Below are 26489 nucleotides of genomic sequence, written 5' to 3' on the forward strand. Positions count from 1 at the left end.
AAATGATGTGAACTATAGAGCAGCTATAGCAGAGCAATCCTGCAGGACAACCTAAAATCAGCTTTGAAATGTAACCCTGTGACCCTGCAGTCTCTCTTAACATGCTCATGATTAATGCCAGCATGCTGCAAGAGGAACATTTTGGAACCTCTTTCTTAAATGCTTTTGGCTGACTGAGAACTGGGTAAAGTGTCACTCAAATGATGATCTTCTACGGTACGTTTATCATCTTTTAGAGCATGCTGATCAGCAGTTTTGACTCTCGTATGATCTGTTGAGCTTCCATCTGAAGGTTCTGTGTGAAAGAATGTAAACAGTCCATGGCAAGTATTTATAGTCTCATTATGCTTCCTGTTTGTTTATGCCATCTGTGGTTCTTGGCCTTCAAGATGAAGCAATTATTGTTAATTTGTTCTTTGTGTTTCACAGCAGGAAACTTGCATTTGATTGACAATTGACCACTGGAGGCAATTTTATAGTTGCCTGACTGACAAAGCACACTTGTACTCGATGAATTGGGGGTTACACATGACCCATTCTTCGATATAAGACGAGTGTGTCACATTTTGCTCTTCACACAGCGCATTAACCGTGCACCCCCACTGGACAGCCCTGTGATCAAAGCCTGCCAAATTCCCTGATGATGCTTCCCCTTTTGGTTCCAATGTCAGGATCAGAGACTGGAGCAGGGAGACAGCGTACTCAGTCAAACAAGCCACATGACGTGCATTTGCCATGCTAGATCTATTGCAGAGGCACACATTCATCCTTGTGCATGCAAACATGGACCAAGAGGAGGCCCGGAGACAGCTGTCCTGTCACCCTGTGTCTAATATAGACAGACGGTGGGTGAAGAAACGATTGGACGCAGTGAGACTCTCATGGGGGGCTGAGAACATCAGGATGATGATGAACTCCGTTTGTACTCGGTCCACAGTATTAACTTGTGTCTGTGGACAAGAGAATTATGGCCTGCTTGGGTTTCTGCAGAAACATATCAACTGAAACAATGGATTGAGCAGTTCGAGGACTGCATCTTCAAAGTCTTCCCAAAAGTTTAATTTATCATTTTAAAGAGAGACAGTGGTTGCATTTTCATGCACACTAAACTGAATTATAACACAATTTAAGAAATACTTAGAAGAAGAAAGAATGAGTTTGGATAATACGCATATTTGCTTTCTTGCCGAGGAGTAATTGAGAAGATCAATTCCACTTTCATGTCTGTACTAGGGCCAGGAGAAGATTAGCTTAGCTTAGTATACATACTGAACGCAGAGGGAAACAGCCAGCCTGGCTCTGCACAGACAATCACCAGAGAGTCCAGAAAGTATCTTATAGTGCAGTTTAATTATACTGTTTGCACAGAGGTGAGGGTATACCATAATATGATCTTGACAGAAATATCTTTTGGGGTAAAATGTCAAGGGGAAAATGTGAAGTTGCAATATATCGTGGTGGGAGACCTCGGTAATCAAGACTCTGTAGCATGGAAACAGGATTATCAATCAAACGGGCAACCCTCCTAAATATCTGATTCATCAAACTTGGTTCTATTAATGAAGTGTCGAAGGAGGTTGAAAATATTCAGTGTGTCACAAAACAGAGGCAGAAAACAATAGAAAATCTGAAAAATAGCTTCAAAACCTGCTTCATAACCCACTGAGGTCTCAACCATAGGTTAAGAGCCACGAGACTAAAGAAAATGAACAACATTCTTGGATCTCAGCTATTCATTCCTCTTCCCTTTCCCAGATCCATACACTCAGTAGGCTTCAAATGTGGTGCACTTGACACACACACACACACACACACACACACACACACACACACACACACACACACACACACACACACACACACACACACACACACACACACACACACACACACACACACACACACACACACACACACACACACACACACACACACACACACACACACACACACACACACACACACACACACACACACACACACACACACACACACACACACACACACACACACACACACAGAGTTTGTCATTCCAGACATGTTTACACAGACAAAGTTAGATCTCAGAGCAGAAACCCTGGGGGCTTCGTCTTTGCCAGAGGATCCCCCAACCCCCCCTCCTTCTATCCCTCGATCCCTCCTTGTCCTTCCGAACCCTGGTTAAGGTTAAATTTTAGGGACTAAACTCCAGCTTGGCCCCTCGGGACTGTCTGTCTCCTTTTGCTATGTTTTTGCTTGGTTTAGGCCAATTTACTGCTTGCAGTATTACCAGTAAACTGTCAAGCCACCATGAGAATATTCCCACAAAACACACATAGGTGGTTTTCATGATCTGCAGCTTACACAGACACCGAAAACCCGAATAAAACAACACAGAGGAGGACCAATGTGAACACTGCCAACAGGCCTTATTGACAAGTGACGACCATTAGCTTTACAGTGTTGTTGACGCTGGTTTGATGTGATGCCTCATCATCAGTCAGTCTTGAACGCCTTGGATGAATCCCAACCAAACCCAACCCAAGAAGCCGTAGTCAGGTCTGGGCACACAGCCGCCACCGACCCGTCCACACACACACACACACACACACAGAGAGCGGCCAAAAAAGCTCTGCCTCCTCTCTGTCCGAGCCTGTCAGCGCGACTGAGGGCCTCCTGTCTGTGATTGATGACCGGGGGTTCTGCATATTTCTGAAACCGCCGACACGTGTTGGCTCTGTTGGCTGGGAGTTGTCTCTGCTCTATTTAGTTTACATTATTCTTATTATTTCTCTGACCAACCCAGCTGTTGAGTGCATGCATGTGTGTGCGAGTGCACATGCGCGCCCGCAGGGAGGGGTTTTTCCATGCCTTCAGTTGTCCAGGTATGTGTAATGAAATCTTGAGTTTTGTTTTGAAAACCCTAGGAGTTCCAGTCATTTTCCCATTTAAGGTTTTTCTCTTAGCTTCCTTCTTCTCCCTTTTCCCTCTCACCCACTTGTACTCCCATGGAACAATCCACCCAAGGTTACTCGCTGCTTAATTTGCAGCACTTTCAAAAAGTAAAATAAACACATGTTTTAAAAAGGTGGGGAACACCCACCATCTTGACCACTTTGTGTCCAGAAGCAGAAAACTGTTTTTAATTGTAGAAAAACTGTGTGTCAACGTGTGCAGGCGTGTGTGCTTGAATCAAGCCTTTTTCAGCTCAAACTTGAACCAGGAAACCAATAAAGCCACAAGATGTTGGCCCTCGAGACAAAAGCCGCTTATCTTCCAATTTCTTGCCAGTGAGAGTAGTGTGCTTTAAACCGGTGCAATCGCTAATTTAACTTGATCTTTACAAGAACAAGAGAACTACTGTTGTGTTGTTCAAAGCCGCAATACACAGGTGGAGAAAAGGAGGCGCAGCTGTTCACTGACACAAATTCGAGCACGATCATGAAAACACACACACATACACCTCGTAAAAGTTTAGGGAGCGAACACAAACTCTAAAACAGAGACATGCTTGTGATAAAGGGCTGTTAAAGAAACAACTACTGTAGTTGACTTGAGATGCAGATTAAATATTGTTATCCTATATAAATCACTTGAACATAATGTTTCTCCAATATAAATGCTGAGTTATATTACTTACAGGCCAGTAGCATTACTGCATTACAGGCCAGTCACTCAATTTAACAGCTCCTCATTTAGCCTTTTTTCCTTAAATTGAAATGACGGACACTGAATATGCATGACTCTCTATGTCGTTCCAGCATATGATGATGTGATTGATGTGTGTTGACAAGCAGAAGAAGGAGCTGGAGCAGCACTCAGACAGACAGAAGTGAGCTAAACCAGATATGAAGGCTCCAATCTTTGTCCCTTACGGCAGAAGCTGAGAATCAACTTGGTTGTCAATTTTGAAGGCAAAATCTGCACAGCTCACCCCCAATTACGGCTACAAATTCGACATATTTGAAACACGAGACAATTTAACAGAATTTTCACCGACCGGTCTCACTCTCATGTTCTCACACATACTTGTATACGCAGTCGTTCCAAAAGCGCAGATAAAGCTAATTTCCTGATTATACATTTTCAATTCTCCGTGAACAGATGTGGTTGACTGCTTTTGGCTGCGTGAAATAAAACCGAAAAAAAGGCCAAAAGCAAATATGAGATAAACCAAGAAACCACTTCATCCCCTGAAATTGTTTTCTGGTCCTTAAATCCTAATCTGTTTATTCTGGCATGCCAACATGCACTTGTTTGAGGCCATTCATGTGTGACTGCAGCTCAACGTGTGCAGCTACAGAGAGGTAATTAACAGCTGTGTCTGCTCTTGAACACCTGCAATAACAGTCCAGGCTGTAGCAGGTTAGCTACTCTTTCTCCTTCTCTTTTTATTGTAATCCGATCCAGCCTCTCCTCGACGCGAAGCTCTCGGAGCCACCGAAGGGGCCAGACTTGGAAAGACAAGAAGAGAAGCCGGTCTCGTATCAGACTGTACAGAAACCGTAACTAAAGATTAAGGGCACATGAGTGATTGGGTGTGGCTCACTCGTTTTCCCCTTTAATGTTGATTCGGAAAGCATGTTTGGACCAACTGTAATGTCACACATCTATTTGCAGAGTTGCAAATTAATATATATATATATATATATATATATATAATAAAACAGCACCACAGTACAGACCACACCTTCAAAAGAAGTCAATCAAGCTACTGAAAGTGTGGTTTTCCAACTCTTTCCCACAAGTGAGGCCATCAAGGAAGTCTGTATCCTTCAGGGATGTCATCAGGCCTCCGTACCATATACAAAGCGCATAATTGAAGTAACTTAATCACAATTACAACACACTGCTACCAAAGTGGGTCATATAGGGCTGAATGTCAGTCACTATAGCGGTATTTACAGCTATAAAAAAAGGTTTAACCATCTGCACTTTAATCTTTTCAGAGTAACACAAGACAACTAATAGAGCTCCAAAGAGGACAAATTATCTCCGCCTCAGGCCAAACTGCAGGAGAACTGGTTAAAAAACAAACAGCGTTCAAAACGCCACTGGGGAAAGTCTCGAAAATCATGACAACACGTGCCAAAACACTTAACTGCTCCAACAAAGAACAGCAGCTGTCACAAGTTGAAAGTAAGCACCAGGGTGTGGCAGACACCATATAGAAAGCTCGGGGGTTGAGAACTACTCCAAACTGACATGCAAGCTACAGTAACATGACTCACCTTTTGTTTGCAATAGTAACTAAGTTGATGCAACGTTAAAGTCCTTTTCATGAACCGTTGAACATGAGTTTATCACCTGTCACCTGTTTTGGCTGGCTCACTAATCCTACGAGCACTGCCAAAACTTGACAGGGATATGATGTAGTATTGCGCGTGTGTGTGTGTGTGTGTGTGTGTGACTCACCTGATATGATCTATGCAAACACAGCTTCTTCTCAAACGTCACTGCAGCATCCTCCTCATCCGCCTCTATCCACCGGTTTCCAATGGAAAGCTCGTATTTCAGCACATTTCCCTGCAGGCGGCCTCACAGGTACGACTCTTAATGCCCTCTGCCCTCTTCCGAATCTAAGGGGAATGCACATATGAAAGCCATTTCACAATCTGTCATCAGAAACACAAGGCTGAGCAGCCGGGAAAAACATGAACAAGACAGAAATTGACTTCATCTGTTTCTCCATCTCCTCTCGCAGTCTGAGTGGCACTCGCTGTCACTTGCTATTTAGCGGACAAGCGTGAGGTTCAATTGCAGAATCAGATACGCAGCAGAAGAAGGTCTATGGTTTAGATGACGTGCAAGAATTTAGAACAAAGCTTTGCAGATCAGTCTGTTGAAAGATCAAAACTGTCGAGGGAGATCACATTGATATGTTTTGAGTCTGGTGAAACACAGAATCCCTTCTTCACACAGATATAAGGAATAATAAACTTTAAGCAAGTACCACAAAGTATACTCCAGTAACCTTGAGCTAATATTGTGTCAGCAAAAAAACACACCGAGTCACAGCTGGGTACCGCGCTGAACTAACACGGCAAAGAGTGTTGAATCTCAGACTTTCCCTTTCAGCTGGAACAGGTGACCTTTGTGGGTGGTCTCTCTGACTTGTTTTTTCTTAATAAACCACTAAGTCAGGGCATAATTATGGGCTGACCTCCTGCCTGCTACCTGCTTGTCAGGTATGCATGTGTTACCTGAGAATAAGAGAGACTGTGTGTACACTGTAATATTTGCTGTGTGAATGTAAACATAGTTCTTGAAACATGTGCATTAAAAAAAAATGTAATCAACAACCTTCAAACGCAGTAATGACATTTGTATGATATGCTTTTGTTTTCTGTCCATCTTCTGGTTTTCACATGCACGCACGCACACACACCGACTCACACACAGCTGTCTTGTATTTGCCAGGATCCAGCCGCAGATGGTGATACAGTGTGAACTTTAACACACGGATTCTTGACATTCCTTACGGGTGTGAGTTACTCTCCAATTCAAACCGGTGCTTGGCCTCGGCCCTCTTCACTTTCCTGCCAGCAGGTCACTGTCACAGAAGGAGTCCGAGCAGGCCTCTCCTAACATATACAGGCTGCTATTGTCCTCTCGTAGGAACAGTAACTCGAGTTATCACTGCCCTGCATGGGTTTGGCTCCCGACTGTACACCGAACCTCTACGTTGGAGCTGTGTCAGCATATTCTGCTGTTTATGACGGGTCTTGTAGTGGCAAGTTCATGGCTTAATGTAAAAGGAATGCTAATTAAATGATGCAGCACGCCTGCTCACTGTTTAAATCAAGGGGCAACAATATACAGTGTATCCAGTTACCAATGATTTATTTGTTCTGCAATGCAATGACTCAAAATGTCTCTCTCTCTATATATATAAATATATATTAATACCTCCATTTGATGTAGTACAGTATTATAGTAAAATAATATTTCTATGCAGGAAAATCTGCTACATAAATGAGATAAAGAGAAAAAAATTTAATTGTTGGGCATTGTTAGACAAAAGAAATGTCTCATCTTTCATAAAAACATTCAAGTCCTGCAATGCGATGGTAAATTGCTCAGGTGAAATCAAAACTTCCGAGAGTTTCTAAAACTTACTACACTCTATCAGATGTTGATCTCAGTCATTCCCGGCACTCCGGTCGGTAGACGGAGTCTGTGTCTTACCTGATACTTCAGTGGAGAAAACAGGATTATATTATAGTCAGTGTGGTGTATTTTACATAGCCATCCACATGCTCAGCAGAAAGTCAATTAGCTTGCCACTTTGGAGGCAAATTGCTGCAGAAAACACACGCACACACACACAGCATCAGCCCTGTCAAATACTACTTCTACTGCAGGAGAATCAACACTCAAGTCTATCTTGATCAATACGGCTTTTAGCTTTAGATTTCACTTTCTTCACAACACCACTGGTTTGGAAATCAAGTGAAACCACTCCAAATTACATTTGAGGGTTTATATTGGACATTTATCAATATGTCTCAGTTTTACTATCAAGAAATTGCAGACAAATAAGTGCTTTGTTATTCAATTCATAGGAATTATTACGATGTTGAAAAACAACAGATATAGATTGCCCGAGAGCTCGACTCACCATCCAAACATAGGATATCAGAAAGCATCCTGTCACCATCCTGCCCCAGCTCCAGCACTTGTCTGTCTCTGGAAGAAAAACAAGTAGAGTTATTAGAAGGAGCTCATATGTCTGCCATCTACAACTGAAAGGACTGAGACTACATTTCAAGCTCAGGTCACTTCCCCCACTTTGACTTTCACCCAGTCATGCAAAATACCCCTTATCCTCTTCTGTTCCTCGATCTTCAATCATCCCCCACTCATCCTGTACCTCTTTCTCCTTTTTTTTTTTTTCTGCCTCTCTTTCTCTAATAACAGGATGTCGGCTTTCTCTCACATGGTTGCTGACCTTCCAGGCAAAGAGCAGAGCAGCTTGCAGCTTTAACTAATTCCTGTTGCCCGCATTTGTCTCTCATCAACGACTATAGATGAAACGGTGAGCGGGACATCGGTACTTAGCTCTGGCCGCTGAATTAATTGTCAAAGATCCTGTGGAGCCTACAGGTAAGAAGAAGATTATTCCTAAGTGGAACAAGAGAAGCTGCATTACGCCTGTACTTCCTGGCTGATGGGAGCCAGAGTATAGGCACAGCATAACACTCTCAGTGATCAGTTTATCTGAAAGTAGAAATTCTAACTTGATTTAAATCTAAGAACTTTGTCCACAAAGTGATCGCTCGGACTATGTCTCCTCCAGAGAGGGACGAGTCTGTCTGGAAAAAAAGCAAGCACAGGCCTGCATCAACGGCAGCGTCTGTGTTGACAGTTTTGTTGTTGCAAAGAAAATACGACTGTGTGGCTGTGTCTCTCCTTTGGTTTGTATGTGTGTGTGTGTTGGAGATACAGTACATTGTGATAGTGTGTGGGGGGAAAACAGCCAACCACTGCAGAAATCAGCGAATGAATGACAGATGGAAAAGCCATACTGTACCTGTGGAAAGCCTTGGTATGAGATGTTCATCTATTAGTGCGTGTGTGTAGAGGAGAAGAAACTAAAGGAAATGGTCTGGCAGCTGGAAAAGACATAGAGGCTGCCTGGGACATGTGTGTCTCTTGATATACTGTAGTTCCACCATACAATCTGTCTGACAGTCCACAGACTGCTTAAAGCCGGAGTGTTACTTTTCTTTCATTGTCACACGGACATCTCCTGCAAACCAGAGCGCTCCTCATTATCAAACAATCTTTCAAACTTTCTGGAACCCCCCCCCCCTCCGACATACTTGGTCATTACCTGTCCAGTCCTCAAATACTGCTCCCATTGAGCTTGTTAATATGCACCAAATATATCTTCTCTGATTGGCTGGACTCATTTCCTGTAATTATAAAAGGAGGAAACTAGGGTGAAGGGTTGCAGCTTGCTAAGTTTAGCTCGTGGACAAACCCAGACTCCAGTATCCAGGCCAGTATATCTACCGAGATCATGACTGTTCATTCCTGTGTTTATGTGCATCAGAGAGTAGATGACTAACTCTGAATGAGTGTGTGTATTTGTGCAGGTATGCCCACATGGGCAGCCATTTCTAAGAGGAACTGGTGTCCTCCTGGAAAAGATGTCTTCATATTAAAAAAAAAAAAAAAACTTGTTTGGCAGGGTATCAACTGCACATAAACATTCTATAATCCAATGAATAATCTATACACTTGCAGAGTTGTTATTCTTCTCTTATGTCAGTTTTTATGATTTTCTGCAGCCATAGTTCCATCAAGCCCACATATTTTGGAAATATGTGATGTCTCATCATCCTTCACTTTTCAACCACGGATAGAAGCCCACAAGTGTACAGACAGAACGTGCGGTTCAGTTTCAGGTCTTTCTGGATTACCATTAGCCAACATTATGCTACATACAGAGGTCTGTGAGGACTCCATGTCACAGGCCTGCCATCATGCTGGTACTGTAACTTGGCCCATCGTGACGAATGTTGGTACGTTTCACACACACAAGTCTGTGGTAGACCACAAAGCGCTGGCTTGCCATGCACCCTCACTTGACATGTCATCCCCATCGTGTAAGCCTAATGACGGGCGTTACTCCTGCCAGGGGCAGAGCCAGGGCAAGGACTGGGTGGTGGTTTGATCGCTTTCTGTGTGTTTAATATTATCCCAAAACACTCACTTAGCTCTGCTTCAATGAGCTTCTCTGTCCTGAGTCACAGGGTGGTTGGTGCATTCAAAGACAACACCACAGACTCGCATGAGGTGCAGCAGGTCGTTTCACGGCTCTCTCTGCACTCTGAGATGCTGGTGTAAACATCAGGACCTCAGTGAGTCACAGACATCAGCTCTGGTTCACAGACGCTCGGTGATCAACTGCAGAGCACAGAGCGGTTTTGTGCCATGCATTCAACAGCCAAATATTGCCATTGACGCCATGCCACTATACACCGACTGGCGATGGAGTCTTTAGCTCGCTGCCAAACATGAACACAAACAGTGGGATTTTCTTTTCCTGCACTGTATTTAACTCGCCCTCTCTCTACACTGATGAGCATAATCTTAATCTTAATTGACAGGTGAGCACAAGAATCATCAAATCGCATCATGAAGCCGAGGTTTAAAGTTCCATCTTCACCTTGGAAGCAGAAGTTGAGAAAACAATATCACTACAAGGTCCATTTAGTAGCTCTCGGTTGTATTAAGTGATCTAGAAGCAGATGCAGCGGGCCCAGTTTGGAATGACAATTCAACTTTAAAGTTAAATTGGAAAATGGACATTTGAAAATGGCGACTAAGTAAACTGCATCCAGTGATGAAAATGATGTGATCGAAAGCTCCGGAACAGCTAGTAAATGGACCTTGAGGTGATGACTGTTTCATCCAGCACATCATTAATGTTTCAAAGTCATAAAAAAGCACCAAAAACGTATAATCAGATTTTACCCGGACAGACTTTAATTAACCATGTTCAGCTCAAGTCAATGTCAATTAATTAAACCTATAAACTCTTATCTTAACGCAATTTAGAAGAGATGTCCTCCCCCAGGTCAGACGTTAAGACGCACTAAGCAGCGACCAAGGCACCAATTACTGATAAGCATCACCATCATCACAGACTCCACCAACAACACTGTCCGGAGTCCCGCAGCTGCTGCCAGCATCAAACTCAGCGCAGGCAGCAAAATAAGCACTTCGGCTGAATTCTAATGAACAGCAGCACGGACAACGAATCAGGCTTCGGCGCCCTCTGGTTTCACTGAGGAAAGCTTGATAATCAAAACCGCAACAGTTCAGCTGCAGCTCACACCAGACTGCTGCTGTTGGGGAGGTTTTCTTTTTCTTTGAAAGGCAAAGTTTCCTTACCGTCTCCTTCTCGCTTCAAAAGCAGCTCCACAAGATCCCAGCTCGTCTCGATATGAACGCTGCCCTTGCTCTGTATTATTTGAATGTGTGCCTCTGTGTTGCGGCAGAGTTTTCTCAAGTGTACCACGCGTTATTTGAGGCTGGTATGTCTCGCGTCGTCATGCGCACAGCTCCCACCTCCGACGTCTTGGAGCAGTGCGCGTCAGTACACTCAGGAGTTGCTTTTTAATGTTTCAGTCAAGCCGCAGACTCAAATAATGTATGAAGGTAGTGTTGTGTGACATACTCGAAAGCTTCGATATCAATGTTGAACGCTTATATTTGAACTGAAAGTAAGGAGAGAGAGAGAGAGGTACTTTATTTATGTCCAATGTGCATACAGATTATGTCTTTGGCAAAGGAAAGCTGAAATATTAATTAGCATTGTTTTGTGTTAATTGGACAAGTTCCATCAAACGTCAGAAAAACATCAACAAATTCATCATGACAGTAGAAAACAGCAGAAACACACTGCCACAGCAGAGGGTTCTCTTCCTCCATATTTAACAAAAACAATTCAAATTCTGTGCATTTTAATGCCAGGAGCGAGTTTAATGAAGTACAGTGTTATGGTGGTATTCACTGGAACTGTAGGGATAACAAAACACACATAAACGACACCATTCAATCTATTATGGGGTTGTCTCTTTAATGACCGTACTTTATCCTTAGTATATAATTATTATCCGGTTTAACAATGAAACTTGACCTGCAGTGCCTAATTTTCACACTGCTGTACACATTACTTGTTCGTGCTTTTTTTTTTACTGGGAATGGTTACACACCACATACTTTTATAACAATAAAAAAAAAACATATTCAAATTTTCCAGAAGTCTTTTTGCTGAGCAATCCTTGCTTACAAATAAATAATTTATCCCCTTAATGTTAAACAATCAAAATGTCTAAAACGTTCACTCACTTAACTATTAGCATACCTTTCCCCATCAATATTTCTTTATAATATGTGACCCCCGAGGGGCTCAGTAGGTCATTGCAGTAAACTATCATATTCTGTGTGAAACTAAAATGCCCATCAAGAGCTCAACAAAGCTTCAGCACAAATAAAAAGCTCAGCGCAAACATGTGCATCGGCAGGTGACATTTGAACCGGCAGGGGGCTGACAGTGTATTGAAATGTACTCCTGCATATTCAAACTGATATGACATAACAATATTAGAGCAAAAATAAAGCTTATAGTGGAACCTCTGACACAATGTTAGTTCTGAAAATAATGAACATCTGACTGGAATATAAATTGCTGTAAACTGACACCTTTGCCCTACATATCCATGAGAGGCAGGTCAGATGTTGACAGTGTGGGCATGTTTCTTGCACAGAGGCTTGTCTTTTTTGGAGAAGAACGCCTGACCTTCCAGACTAGTAGAGCAGACCTGTGGAGAGAGCCAAAGTTATACAGAGCTGTGTTGATATTCACACAATATTCTCAACATTTTCTCATTTTTTCGCTCTTGTTGTTGCTGTGAGTGAAACTGTCTCCTGGACCTACCGCACACACGAAGCAGGTGTCATGCCAGGTGACTCCTAGAGCATCCAGGAACTTGTCCCCCGCCTCGATGGCAAAGTCACAGCCGTGGCAACTCGCCCCAAACAGCTTGTAGTAGTCTGAGTGAACAGCATGTTGACAGAATGTCAGTCTGTTTGCACACATGGTTTTCTTTAAAACATTTAGTTTACTGTTGTGGGCTTCCTACTGTACCTTTTTCACAGTATGGCTGTCCATCCTCCATGTGAAATGTGTTGCCCCTGATTGGCTGTTGGCAGCCGACACAGACGAAACAGGACACATGCCAGGTCTGTTTCAGGGCATTCATGACTTCCTGCAGAGAAAATAGAAGAAATAAATGAAGAACAGCTTGTTGAAGTTGTTAACTCCATGATTTGAAACTTAAACTAATATTTTGGATGCGTGGCTTGTACTGCACTTTGATCATTGAGATGTTACGCTATGTATTGTAGTATTGTTGTCTGTTCTTCGATGTTGTATCTGTTCACAATCACATTTTTATTTTTATCTTGTGCTGCTGCCTAAAAGTCTTGGCCAGGATTTCCTTGAAGAAGGGGATTTATTAATCCCAATTGGCCTAATCGTGGTTAAATAAGGCATAAATACAATTAAAGGACAGTAAACATTGTTTTTGGAAACGAAACAAAGACAGAAAAGTTTAGACTTTGGCAGAGAACAATCCCCCCCCCCACAGTTTTCTCACTCACCCCCAGAATCTTCTGGTGGCAGCTGCCGCAGGTGGGAGCGAAGAACTGCTCGTAGCAACGTTCGCAGTACACTTGGCCCTTCTCCTCCACAAATCCATTTTCTACCAGGGAGGAGTGGCAGTGAGCACAGTTGAATTCCTCGGGGTGCCATGACATACCCATGGCCACAAGGAATGGGCCCCTTGTAAGAATAAACAAGTGACAGAGGATTCAAGGCAATGATGCAAACATTAACAGCAAACATCCACCTATTAAGGTAAAGTTTCTGCACGGTATAAGTTGTGCAGAATGTTACACTCTAATTGAATATATATTTTCAACTGTTCCAAAGTTCTTACTGTAAATGCAGTTTTTCTGATATTATTTACCTGATGACAATGTTGCACCTGTTACACATTGGGGTGCGTGTCCCGGCTGGGATGTGCTCAGCCCGCTGCACCACACAGTTGAGGTCCTGTGGATGTGGCTGTGGGGTGGGTCGATCTGGACCTTTGGCAGCCGGGTTGGTAACCTTGCCAAATGAAGGAGCTGCTCCGACCTTTGTAAAACCTAAACCAGCAGGTGAAATAATGGGTCAGTATTAGTAGTAGTATGTAGTAGATAAAGTAATGGACATAATATCCTTTCCGAAATTTTTAATTGATAAACAATCAAGCAAACCATTAATACAATGCTTGAGATAATAATGATTTCATTCCACAGAAGTCAGAATGATTTGATGATCTCTAACCTCCATGGCTGAAGCATGAGACAGCTGCGTTGGACAGAGCCACCCCACCCAAACTAGACAAGGGATACATTTGCCCCACTGAGGGGAAACAACACATTCCCAGAGTCAGAGGAGACACCTGGAAAAATAATCCCCCCCCCCCCTCCTCCACTTTATCTCAAAACATACGGAGAGGATGCACAATTCTTCCTTCTCTCTCACTGTGAAAAGACACATCCAGGATGGAGGTCAGTCCTGTTTCTCAGAGGGAGTGCTCGGGGGGTAAAGACACTGGGGACAGAGACGCTATTGAAAGAGAGCACCGTTATCAAAGACCTGGGAGGTCAAAGGACAAGAGCTCCCTAAATTTCCTTGAAACGGAGAGCAAACAAACTGAATAAACAGAGCAGGGCTCTAGCAGGGATGTGAGAAGACCGTGTGAGTGGGTTTAACAGGAAGAAAGATACTAGAGAGTAAGTGTGACGGAGGAAAATATGGGCTCCAAAGATTCTCTCAGAGATTTTTTTTTTAGTTTATAATTATTGGGTAAAAAGGATGTTGTCATTATGGTTAATTTGAAAGGTTGCTCTTCTTAACACCATCAGCCAATTTCCAGTGACATTAACAAATATCTAAAATATCCACTTCCTGAGCAGGGCCATGTTCTTTTCTGAGCAGGTGTTTGTTAGTATTTTTCAGGGAATTTGGGGGCCTTAGCAAACCTGGAGAAGTTTTCAATCAAAAACATGTACATGTGGGATATTCTTCATGCTAATCCAATATTTTTAGAGTTAATATATTCAAATTTGACTAGGTCTAGTCTGTATGTTGTGTATTTCTTCAGTAGTCAGTATCAGTAGATGGTTTTGAGACAGCATTAAGATCTTCTTTTAAAATCTGTTCGGATATATAACAGAAAAATATAATTGCTATACATAACGGAAAATACCAAAAATGGATAAACACATTAAAATGAATTAAATGCGGTATTGATGCTGGGAATTAGGCTGGAGTCAAAATATTTTTCAGTGGAACTTTATAGCCTTATCTGTGTGACAGTTGGCACAGTGAGGCGCATGGTGACAAGTGGGGCTAAAATATTCTCAACGAATCCTTTGGCAAGAGAAACGATTGGAGGACATTTGTGAGTCCATCATTGCTGTCGTGCTGTATAAGGAAGATAAGGAGAAAAAAAACCTGAATCAGAGCAGGACTGCAGATTTCTGTTTTGTCTGTTCTGTCTCACTGAATTCAGAGACAGCAAGATGGAGAGCAATGCAAAGAAGTCGCTTTTTTTTTTTTTTGGTACGGCCTTAATATTCCACTAATTTCTTCCTTTAGAAGGTCGTTGCATTTTAAGTGCCAAAATCATTAATTCATGTCAATAAATGTAATGGTCACATTCCACATATTTCGGCCTGTTTACTTGAACCCAAGTATGTGTTAACCTGATAAATAACACAGTCAACAGAGAACCAACTGTGGGCTCTCCAGCTCTCTCTCCCTGTGGCACCTTTCAGCAGCCAGTTTCTTAAAAAGGCCTCCAGGGAAATACGTTAGGGCACATAGTGCATCTGTTCTTGTATAAGTGCACACTTGTGTCTTAGCAATGCTAATAATGACCCCTTTACTGATGCCTTTCAGCAAACATTTACCCTGACCAGCTCGGGGTCTCGTGGCAGGGATTGCTGGATTTAAAGAGCAGCCTTCACACAAAATAAAATACATAATTCTCAATTTCACAATCTATTTAACTAAGGGGATCTTGGGAAAAAGCCATTAATATAAGCTCATTAACAGAATACCTCTGGATGTTATAGAGCTCATAATATTAAATGGCTTAGTGTCAGATATTAAACCTGCAATAAATGTTACGGCTGAGCAAGCAGTGATTTAAAAGAATGGGGCTGCCCTCTGTAGGCTAAAAGAAGCAACTACACAAAATAAACTGGACGGAACTACAAGCATTTGAGAGGCAGTGAACGTAACAGAAGTAGGGGAGGATTTCTGAATGTGTTCCTCTACCTGCTGGACCTCCAGGCGGGAAGGAAGACTTGTTCTGGGCCGCTGGGCTCTTGAACGTGGAAGCAGGGACGATGTTGCCATTCCTGGGTGATGCTGCAGATTTGGAAAAGGTTTTCGCTGCAGGCGAGGTGTGCACAGTGGGAGTGGTTTTGTCAACTGCCTCACTAGGAAACAGATGTAAATATTTTATATAAATCATAACTCATTACACCACACACACACACACACACACACACACACACATCTTCTTCAACAAGTGTCATCTGATGCCTTCACTCTGTTTTCTTTTAGTGGAAACATCCACCATGGTCTCAGCTTTTCCCTCCTATCTGATGTGGGATTTTTTTTTGTGCCGCGTTCCTACAATCCCTGAGTACGAAAGAAATCTAAGAGCGGGACTGTGCCATCAGTTGAACTGAACCTCCAGTACAGACTGATGCTTAGTGGGATCTGGTCGACTGCAAGTACAAACGTTTACAATCAGCTGCTCGGAATCTCAGTGACACATGCAAACAATCAGGACAATTATGGGGCACGTTCAAATAAGCCCGCCGTCCATTTGGTTTGTCAATTACTGACATGAGGAAACAATTTCAGGTGCTGATGCCATAGTACATGCAGCCCACCCTCCAGTAATATCTGGAGGTAACCAGTGGTATGATTTAAGTGGTGGTTATTGCTTTTATTCTCCGGAAACCGCAAAGACAGAAACACTTTTCCCATTGCAGTTAAGTGCAATGGGAAAGTGCCACATGTTGACACATGACATGTTCACACATGACATGTGCCACATGTCACATGTTAAGTGCCATCACATATGTTAGTCGAAAATGAGAAGCCCAAGTGTTTTCTAGTGCCCACCCCTTGCTGCTGTATGCAAAGCAAAGAGTTTAAACCCCATAAAGGCTGAAAACGTGTTATATATATATATATATATATTTATCAACTAGTAAAGATTTTGAATCCATTTTTACTGGTTTAATATAGTTCGGTACATTTAATCTGCTTCTGTAATTATATTTTATTCTGCCCTTTAGAAGCATTCTACTGTTACAAACAACAAACAGAGACGTGGGGACATTTATATGGTGCAACAGGGCTGAGAAGATCTCAATCAACCTGACAAACAATATTGTTCAGCTACCATCATGTCGACGCTGTTGCTGCTCAGGTAGACCGGTTGAGCGAAGGATTTGCACCGACAGGTTAACAATTTCTAACCCTGAGGCTGTTTGGGCTTTCAGCAACAGCACACACGTCATGTTACTAACAACAGAGACGATTGTGCTGTCAACCAAGGGTTTATGGTTTTCGCATGAATGATGAGAAACACAGAAAATTCAATGCAATCACTCACTGGTTTTATATCTCGCGTGCGAGTACGTTTGCCAGCAGCTATAGACAGATTGCTTTGGTTTAAGCAAATGATGAGAAACCTGAGCAGTTTGATGGAAAACAGATCACACCGTGTTTAAACTTATGGAAATAAATGCTTCTCATGGTTGAAATGTTTGAACGGTGCAGATAACAGAAATTATTCATACTGGATGGTACTTTGAACAAGTCTCAATGCTCAAATTAGTACTCTACAGGCATTTATAACCTGCACAACTGATTCCTTCATATAGACCTTCAACTATGGGACAACTCTTATTGAAAAAATGTACTTTTTTCTGCCTGGCAAGAAGAAAAATAAGGAATGAAAGATTCAGAAATAGGCGAAGCAACAGCAGAAAGGAAAGAAAACAGTTTATTGAGGTAAAATCATTAAAAGCTGACAAATGAGACGTCTTCGGTTAGTGTGTAGGCAATAGAGGAAAAGACTCAGACATGCTCAGAAAAATGAAGCATAAGATTACAGGAAGTGTGCAGAGCAGTGGAGGCTTGGACATATGTTACAGAGAAGTATGCATGTACACTGCGATATACTGACATCATCTTCTTCATCATCTCTACCTGCATGCATGCATTTTATTTACATATATAACTAAATAGAGCAGGATAATATGTTCCTTAAAACACTTTTTACAACAAGAGTTTGTTGAAAAAAAAAAACATTTCTCATTCACTTTTTACTTGTGTTGTTAAACTTTTGGAATTGGGACATACGTATAAGAAGCCATTATATAGTGTGCCAAATGACGGGCTGCAACTGTTTTAATGGTGGTCAAAATAAAATAAATACAACATAACGAGACAAAACTGTGCTTACTGCACATTGAGCACACATGCTGAAACATCATGATGCCAATCTCTCAGCTTGTTGTACATGTGTCCTATAACTTCTGGGTCCAACTTGTTCGCTCTGATTTACCCCATAAAACAGGATTGAAGGAGAAAAGACGAAGAGAAAGTTGGAAAGGTTAGGATTGTAGAAGAAAATTAAAAGATAACACAAGAGAGACCACATTGATACGTGAGGGGGGGAAATAGCAACAGCACCAACAAAATAATTCAAATACCACAGTTGGAGATGAATATAGAATGAGAGACTTTTTCCTTGCAGATGTGTATTGAATTATAAACCATGGCAGATGTTTAATATGCCCTCAAAGTCTCACTAACAGAACGAGAGCAGGAATCTCCTTCTGGCAGGGCTGCTATTACCCACAATACCACTTAATTACCCACAGGTTCCAGTGAGTGACACACTGATTGGTTGAAAATCTGGTATGGAAAGGCAGACTGTGTTTACTGGAGATTAAATCGACTTAAGACTGAGTACAGCGGTAGCAGTCACAGCCTATGCTAAGTCTATGGATGTCTCCATTCAACCATCTTCTCCTGAGAGCTCTCTTAGCGGTTTCTTCAAATGAAGCCTTAAATTAAGAGTGATGCTGTGGGACCATAAGATCAGGAAATCAGGATTTACAGGCTATGAATCATCCAGGAAGCGCTTAAATGAGTGCTTTGAGGGCCAACTCTGAATATGAAACCTCTATGATCAAGAAATTATTATTATTATTATGAAATACAAAAATACTCACAGACAAAACACCGAGACGGAGAGTGAATGAACACTCACAACCACATACCAAATTTGATTATATCATAAAATACCAACCACTTACTTCCTTCCACTGATCTCTGGAGCAGGCTCTGCAACAGTGAAAAAGAAAAACAGCAATGAAAATAAAGTAAAATGAACAATAAAAGGTCAGTGGGAATAGGGGGGAGACACACTGTTAAAAACAACGCTGCTACTGGCTGCAGCTCTATTTCTCCACCAGCTTGTTCTATGTTCATCTCGTCAAGGTAAGAACTGAATGAGCAAGGGTAATCCCTGCAAACTAGAACCTGCTAGAACTTCCTGGACGTATTCCCAAATTGCTCACAGCTGCAGAAGCGTGCAGGCACATTGAATATACATCAAATGTTCAAAGCACATGGCAGACTCCACACCAGTCTGGTAACATCAATCGACAGAAAGAGGCGGTTAAATCTCTCATCTTACTTCATTCTAATTCTAATAACCGAGTTACTGTAAATTACATTTTGCTTAAGCAGATTCATGCACACATTCACACAACTAACCATCGATGTCACTTATCGTCAAAACAGTCATGTAAAAAAAAACTTTTAAATCTTACAGTGATGACAGCCTTCTTAAAGTACTATGACTAAAGAAACTGTATCACTTTAATCTAATAAATAACATTATAAAGCAGGGACATAAGTAAAGCCATATAAAAGCTTCAAAAGGAAATAAGATGCAAAGGATTACCATAACATTGGTAACCTTTGGATAAATCTGTCATGTGCTCCGGCCTAAAGTGGTTTGATAGATTTAGAATGAACTGACAGAAACACGAAGCTAAGCCTGACAATACTCAGAGACTTCCTAAGATATTACAGAAATATATTGAGCCAGATTCGACCCTTTAGAAAAAAACATAACCACTGCAATATGTTTCTGCTGAGCGTTGAGCCTTCACACAGAGTGGTACACACCATTTTCAGTGCCGGTGAGCTGAGCCAGCATACGGAAAGAGCGGGACTGGGAGGTGCCGCTTCGCGGGTGCCAGTCCTCCGTGTCCTCAATCAGACGCTTCTTGCTGGCATCGCTCAGCGGGGACGCATGGTCCTCGGGCTCCACATTGGGTTTCCTGTACACAGTCAGATCAACCATCATGATGTTACAGACGTGGAAGGACTCTGTGTTGTAGCAATGATATTTATCACTGCTAAAAACAGCTGTTAAAAATATCTGCCAGTTTACACACAAGTTAACATTAATACAGTAGTAACAACCAACACACACAGTACACATATTGTACTATGCGATAAGTGCACCGCATTCAAACATGGGTGCAGCTTGTAGATACACTGACATTGACCCGACTGCAGTTTGATTTCAAAATTACCTTCTCCGTCTAGCTGGAGGTGGAGTTCTGCAGGCGAGCAATTAGAAGGTAGTAAGGGAAAAATGCGCAAAGGTAGAAACGACAAATTCAAAAGTCACAGTAAGTGCTGAGTAAACTGTATGACACTGCACTGTTTATATGAAAGTCAAGAAACTGTTCTGACCTATACTTACTTAAGACTTCTCTGAGGTTCACTATCAGAGAGGAAGCCACAGAGTAGAGGAGAAGAGGTCAGCCAGATAATAAAACATCTTAATTGATGAAGCAATTAGATTTACTATAGTAAAATGGAGAAATTAAACACACCGTTTGCAGTTTAATGACAGTGAGTGAAAGAGGAAAGTGACAGTGACCACATCTCACCACAAGGTGGGAGTAATGTGCTTTGAAAACTGAAGGCTCACCTTTTCTTCCTAAAACAATTTGAGTGTATTCTAGAACGCAATAATATTTAGGTGTAATGTTTACATCCACAGTTTAGTTCAAGGACTGTTCCGAACTCTGAGTCAATTTCATGTCAAAAGTCCAAGCATGTGCATTTTTTATTCTCTGTGTGTTTGCTTCTGTTTGTGTCAGGTGAGTCGGGGTGAAGAATGATCAAAGTCGGCCTATTCTTAACCACAGCAGAATGTATTTAGCAGTAATCGTCTGACCTAAACATACTGAAGACAATAGCAGATGGAGCTAGACAGATGCACAGCTGGGTAACTTGAACAGCCGAGTGTGCCTGGTTGTAAATGCAGTATTTGCTAACACGGAGCCTTATTCCACTGAGAGAGTGAACGAACAGTGTGAGCTGACCCCCCCCCCCCCCACTGCTCGTCCTGTGGCGTCTCAGAGATAATTTACGGGGTTTCGCAGTTTATTCGGACCTTAAAAATGAGCATGTACTGGAAGCGGATGAGCAAGAATGTGAGGTTTGTGAGGGTTAGCTCAAAGAAGTGCAAGCATGCTGTCATTTGGTAATCATAAACCAGAGAGATGTGAGGGCTGTAATCACATGCCACATAGTTAGAAAGCTACTGCAGCAGATGTATCATCATTCACAACACTAACTTGGTGTCTGTCTCTTCTTCCTCCTGAGGGCAAAGAAGGGGTAAATGGAAAAGGATCGAAGCAAAGAAGGAGCATGAATAGAGCATTTGAGAAATCAACCATACTCCGAAAATGCATGCCCTTTAAGTGAAAGGCCCTTCTGAGAGAATGTGCATGAAGCAAATCCACAGAAAACACAGACAACGCATGCAGGTCAGGATACAAACGCACACGCTGCAACAAATACGCTTCCATTCTTTAAACTGCAACAGAAAGCGTGAAGAAATGACACTGATATCTCATTATTATTATCATTATCTCCATGGTGTATTACAGTAAATAGCTTTGTTCTTTACTATTTGACATCTTCACAGGTTATCTGACCAAACCCAGATTAAGAAAAAGATTCTAAAAAATGTCTCAATAGACCGTTCTCACTACTGTTAACTCTGTAACTTTGTAAAACACATAAAGATAGAGGTGGGTTTGGCAGATGTATTTAAGTGTGAAGCTGCTTGCTCACTTGAAGCCAATAAAAACAGATCTCTGTGACCTATTTTTTTCAGATGACAAGAGAGTAAAGAATGAGTGGCAAATTACTTAGCTAGCCTTGCTCAGTCTACCGTGACCCAACCGGTGAGCCAAATCCTGCTAATGAAGCCCAGTCCAGCCAAATTTAAGCTCCGTTCCTAGTCTCTAGAAGGCCAGAGCTGCCAGAAGTCTGGCTAATTAGAAACAAGTGTTGCACCAGCAGTGCCTGTTGGGCAGACTGTGTGTTTGGCAGTGCTAAGAACCACAACGTCAATTATAGATAGGCAGGCAGTAGCATCAGTTAGCAGGTTGTCTAGACTCTCTTCCCTCTCCGGTTGCCCTGCAGAAAATTCAAACAAGATGCGCGGCATGCTTCGGAATTTCCTTGTATGCAGCTGTGTGAAAACAGATAGGTCATGGGCTGTTTCAATGTTAGCTTTCCAAACGAGACGCATTTTTTGAGGTGGAATAGGGAATGAGGTGTAGGAAGAGCAGAATGGAATATTTTATGTTCTTCTTGGCAGACTGTAGTGCAGAAATGTCTGCTAATCTGTGGCCTCTATGAACCACAGCTTCTTCTGGACTAAAGCACACAACGTACATATATTTCTAAATCGCTCTATGATCATTTTCAGTTACACTGACATAAAGAAAACGTATGGTGGTTGGATGATTGCTACCTACCCATTGATGGGCTCAGACAACCCCTGGCTCTCCAAAAGGCCGCGTCTCTGTCCAATGACCACCTCACAAGCATTGTTGTTGGAGTAGAGGTTGATAGGTGTGTTATAGACGGAGGGCTGTGGGACATTAGGATGGGAGGAGGGGGCTGTCACTCTAGCTGGAGAAGAGGAGTTGGATGAGGAGGAAGAGGCAGACGGGGGAGTGAAGGTGTGGCGAGCAGGACTGGGCCTGGGAACTGAGTTGGTTGGAGGGGACTCCGTGGCAGGGAGGCTTGACTTCAGCAGAAACGGAGGCTGTGGTGGTTGAGAAGGGGCAGCTGGCTTGAAAGCGGAGGATTGTGAGGGAATGGAGGGGGCAGCCGCGGAGGAAGCTGTGACCACACTGCTGTCCCCCCCAAAGGGCCGGGCTGTCTTGGTGTATGCAGTGCTCGGGACAGGGTGAGTGATTGGGACTGGCTTAATGATTTCTTGAGGTTCGACCTGGATCAATGTGGAGACACACAGCATGCAAATACAGCAAATTCCACAATAAACTCATGCATGTAAACCAGCATTCTCAAAAGCACCGCACAACAACCAAATCAAAATCAAAGGTGTTTTCACACTTATGTATGAATGAAAGTCATGCCTGTGCTATACAAGTTTAAGCGGTGCTGTAACATGAGGCCTGTCAGGTCAGTAATGCATGCCAAGCCAATGTGTTTTCTGACATAATCTCAGAAGGGCACAATAAACATGCTCACTTTTAATTAACTGTTGTAATATGTAAACATAAAATGGATTTCAGGTCAACTTTAGTTTAAAAAAAGAGTGAATATTTTACTCCTTACCTTAGGTACTCCATCTTTAGGGGCACTGGAGGGTCTAAGAAGACAGAGAGAACATCATATAAACACTACACTCGCACCATCTGCATAACAAACATTCATCATTTTGCAATGAAGATTAAATAAAATAAAACACACACACACACACATTAGGATGTATTGTGTATTAATGGACTGCAAAGCCCCCTTTATGTCAAACAAGGCACATGTAAGTCCATGTCAGTTAACTAAAGTGTCTTTCACAAATTCAGACAAATTCAGACAGCTGGATTTGTTAACAATGCGTGCCATATTTGGTCTGAACATGCAGACAAGGTGTCCCTTAATTCTCATTAAAAACAAAATAGAAAAATAGACAGTGAGTCAGCAAGTCAGGTCCCGGACCAGATGCTACAGTGTGTCCGCTGCCGTACTTCCTTTCTACCATATTAGGAAAACAGTCAACCAACTCTCAAGCCTTTCCTTTCTAACTGAGCCGAGGTGCAACAGCTGAGCTTGGCACCGTCAGGTTATTAAAGAGCCCCACCCTCCAACCAGATGTTGATGTCATCCGTGCCCATACTTGCATTTGAAGTTTCCACTTAGCAGCTAATATACAGTATATGCTCATTTTCCAATGTACTCATATTGTTGGACCTGCTGATGGAGAAGCAGACGGCTATGCCAACGAAAACAGTAAAAGGTCTAAAGATTAAAAAGCACATTCCATTACAAATGTGGAGTCAGTCTCCAATGAGGCAATGTGTATCTGCCATCAGTGGCCCGGAGAGGGGCAGCTGGGCGGATTCGCTCCCTATCACTCTTTTTCCCAGAGAAAACTGAACAAACACTCGCTAGGGTGGTCCTGTGAACATCTGTTCAGCTCAGCCCCTCTGTGCTGTCCCGCTCCCTGGCTAGCTGGACCTGCTTTTGTTCTGCTGTGACAAAGAGACTTGCTTTTTGTTGTACATGTACATATTTAATCACAATAAAACAGGTCTATTCGTTGTGCAACATGACTGCACCAGACATATAGGACTTTGACTAATAAGACAAGAATACCTACTAAAACATATACAGTATAGATAGAACATTAAGTGTTTTTCTCTATAAATAGTTGAGCATTTGTCTTTTTTATGTATCACACAACAGCATAATTATCATGTTCATCTGTACTTTTCATAGATGTCATACAGTAGTTTCTCGCGAACGAAGAACATGAAGATACAACATATATAATATTAAACACTCGTGTGTTATCCTCTGTATAACGATGACTATGTGATATTTTATGGGTCTCCTCTAATTATACTTCCATAAATACAAAAAGATGTTTTTCTTGTATGTCAAAGTGTCTCAGTTTGTGCGACTGCATGTGTTCATAATACTGACAAACCAGTTGAAGGTACAGTCATGGCTTTGCTCAGCCCAGAACACGCTCCAATTGGTTCCTCCTAATCTAATCAGGATGCCTTGTATTAGATTACAGATGCTGACATCTACAATACTTATTTATGGACCAAATTTAAAACCTACATACTTATAAATAAAGCTAATAAATAAGTGCAAAATATAAATAAACATTATCTTGGAAGCAAAAGTGTTCTTGGAAGAAGAAAAAGGTTGTTGAGTTTGGTTCTCATAAACTTAGACGTGTCTGTGCAAACACACACACACAAACACACACCCACACACCCACACACACACACAGAGAATGAGGCGGTTAACCGGAGGAATAAGCCTGAGGGCAAAGCAGAATGACACATTTCCAACCCTGCCCGTGTCTCTCTGAGGGCCAAGAGAAACAGTCTGGCAATGTGTCATTTGACTGAATGATGGAGCAGCTAACAGACAGCTTTCTCACCACACACACACATCTTACCGGTTAACAGAATAACATACGAGTAGTTTTTAAATTTCCCCCACATTGTTTTCACTTGACTTTCACACACAGTTTCTTTTGGAAAAGTACCAAAGAAATATAAAAGTATCTTCTGACTCCAAGCATCTGTCACCCTCTCTTTAGCTTCAATATCTAAACATAGCTCTGTTCACTCTCATCATATTAAAAGGAATCTGAACTTTGCATAGATATTACAGAATCACAGAATTCACACGCTACTATAGTAACGTCAGGCACAGAATACGTTATTCCAAAGCATTGAACAAGGCCCGCCCTCTTATATTTAACTTGTTTGATGAATGTTAAAACTCTGTGGGAGAACCTGGCAAATCTGTTTTCTCAGATTTACCGCTGCCTGAAAATTTGAGCCAAAGCATGGAGAAGAAGGAAAACAAGAAGTAGAGAAAAAACACATGGGAAAGCAACACAAAAACTCCAACAGAGAGATGTGGAATAAGCGGGTGTGGAAAATAATATTCTTTTCTGAACACATGTGTTCGCCTGTGCAGCCAGCCTATCCGCTCAGTGGCAAAACTCACAGCTTGTGTCTGGCACATGGCCTCTCTCCCATCTCTCCATCCTCCCCCTCTTCCCACCGCTCCCTCATATTTCATCAAAAATGAGCATCCCGGAGAGGGACGTTTGTGCTTTTATGTAAAGCTTATGAGGATATTTCTTTGGAAAGAGTCACAACAAGAAGGGGACAGCGTTTTTAAAACTGCAACAGTGCCAACTTTACCGGACTTAACGCTTATCGTGCAACTGGACAGCCTGTTGCTGCTGTCAGTTGCCTGGATACTTGCCCGTGTCTAATGTGTCTGTACACGTGTCAAGTAGGGACCACGTGCACTGGTCCATATCAGCAGTCACATGCATCATCGTGACGGAGGACATTCACACCATTTATTTCCGTGTGCCTTGTCAGGACCCTCTAGAGCACTTCACTGTGTGAGTGATAACTCTCTGGTCATGTGTGCTCGTCTTCACAAACAAACGGTGGAATAAAAGTGAACCACAGGACAAGAGAAAAGCTATTACAACTTGAATTCAATTGCATTTAGCAATCAAACGAGCATCCAGATCAGATCGACGAATAAAGCAAGCAGGGAAATGAGGGGAGTTCTCCTCAAGGCCAGTTCTCTGGTTGCAGCAAAACCACAAAAGAATAAACTGCACCTCTAGTTAATACATTTATTTAATGTAGATCCAAGCAATGCAATAACAAGCGTCTATCCTTTCTTACTTTTCTTCCGACCACCATACCACATCTGGCTA

General features: G+C 42.2%; 1 protein-coding gene across 1 annotated transcript in view; it reads right to left on the bottom strand.

Moving 5' to 3' along the window:
- Window positions 1-11217: 11217 nt before the first annotated feature.
- Window positions 11218-26489, bottom strand: part of pdlim5b (PDZ and LIM domain 5b) — a 33536-nt gene continuing 18264 nt past the window's right edge. Inside the window, exons 4-13 of the mRNA XM_076088601.1 lie at window positions 23336-23369; window positions 22507-22985; window positions 19844-19998; window positions 18964-18991; window positions 15893-16056; window positions 13527-13707; window positions 13159-13339; window positions 12644-12764; window positions 12434-12549; window positions 11218-12317 (exon numbers count right to left, since the gene is read on the bottom strand). Coding sequence (XP_075944716.1) covers window positions 12228-12317; window positions 12434-12549; window positions 12644-12764; window positions 13159-13339; window positions 13527-13707; window positions 15893-16056; window positions 18964-18991; window positions 19844-19998; window positions 22507-22985; window positions 23336-23369 — 1549 coding nt within the window. The 3' untranslated portion in view covers window positions 11218-12227. The remainder of the gene's footprint in view (window positions 12318-12433; window positions 12550-12643; window positions 12765-13158; window positions 13340-13526; window positions 13708-15892; window positions 16057-18963; window positions 18992-19843; window positions 19999-22506; window positions 22986-23335; window positions 23370-26489) is intronic.

The sequence above is a fragment of the Anarhichas minor genome, unplaced genomic scaffold, assembly GCF_050575085.1.
Source record: "Anarhichas minor isolate MPS153535 unplaced genomic scaffold, ASM5057508v1 ptg000002l, whole genome shotgun sequence".
In the NCBI taxonomy this organism is placed as follows: domain Eukaryota; kingdom Metazoa; phylum Chordata; class Actinopteri; order Perciformes; family Anarhichadidae; genus Anarhichas; species Anarhichas minor.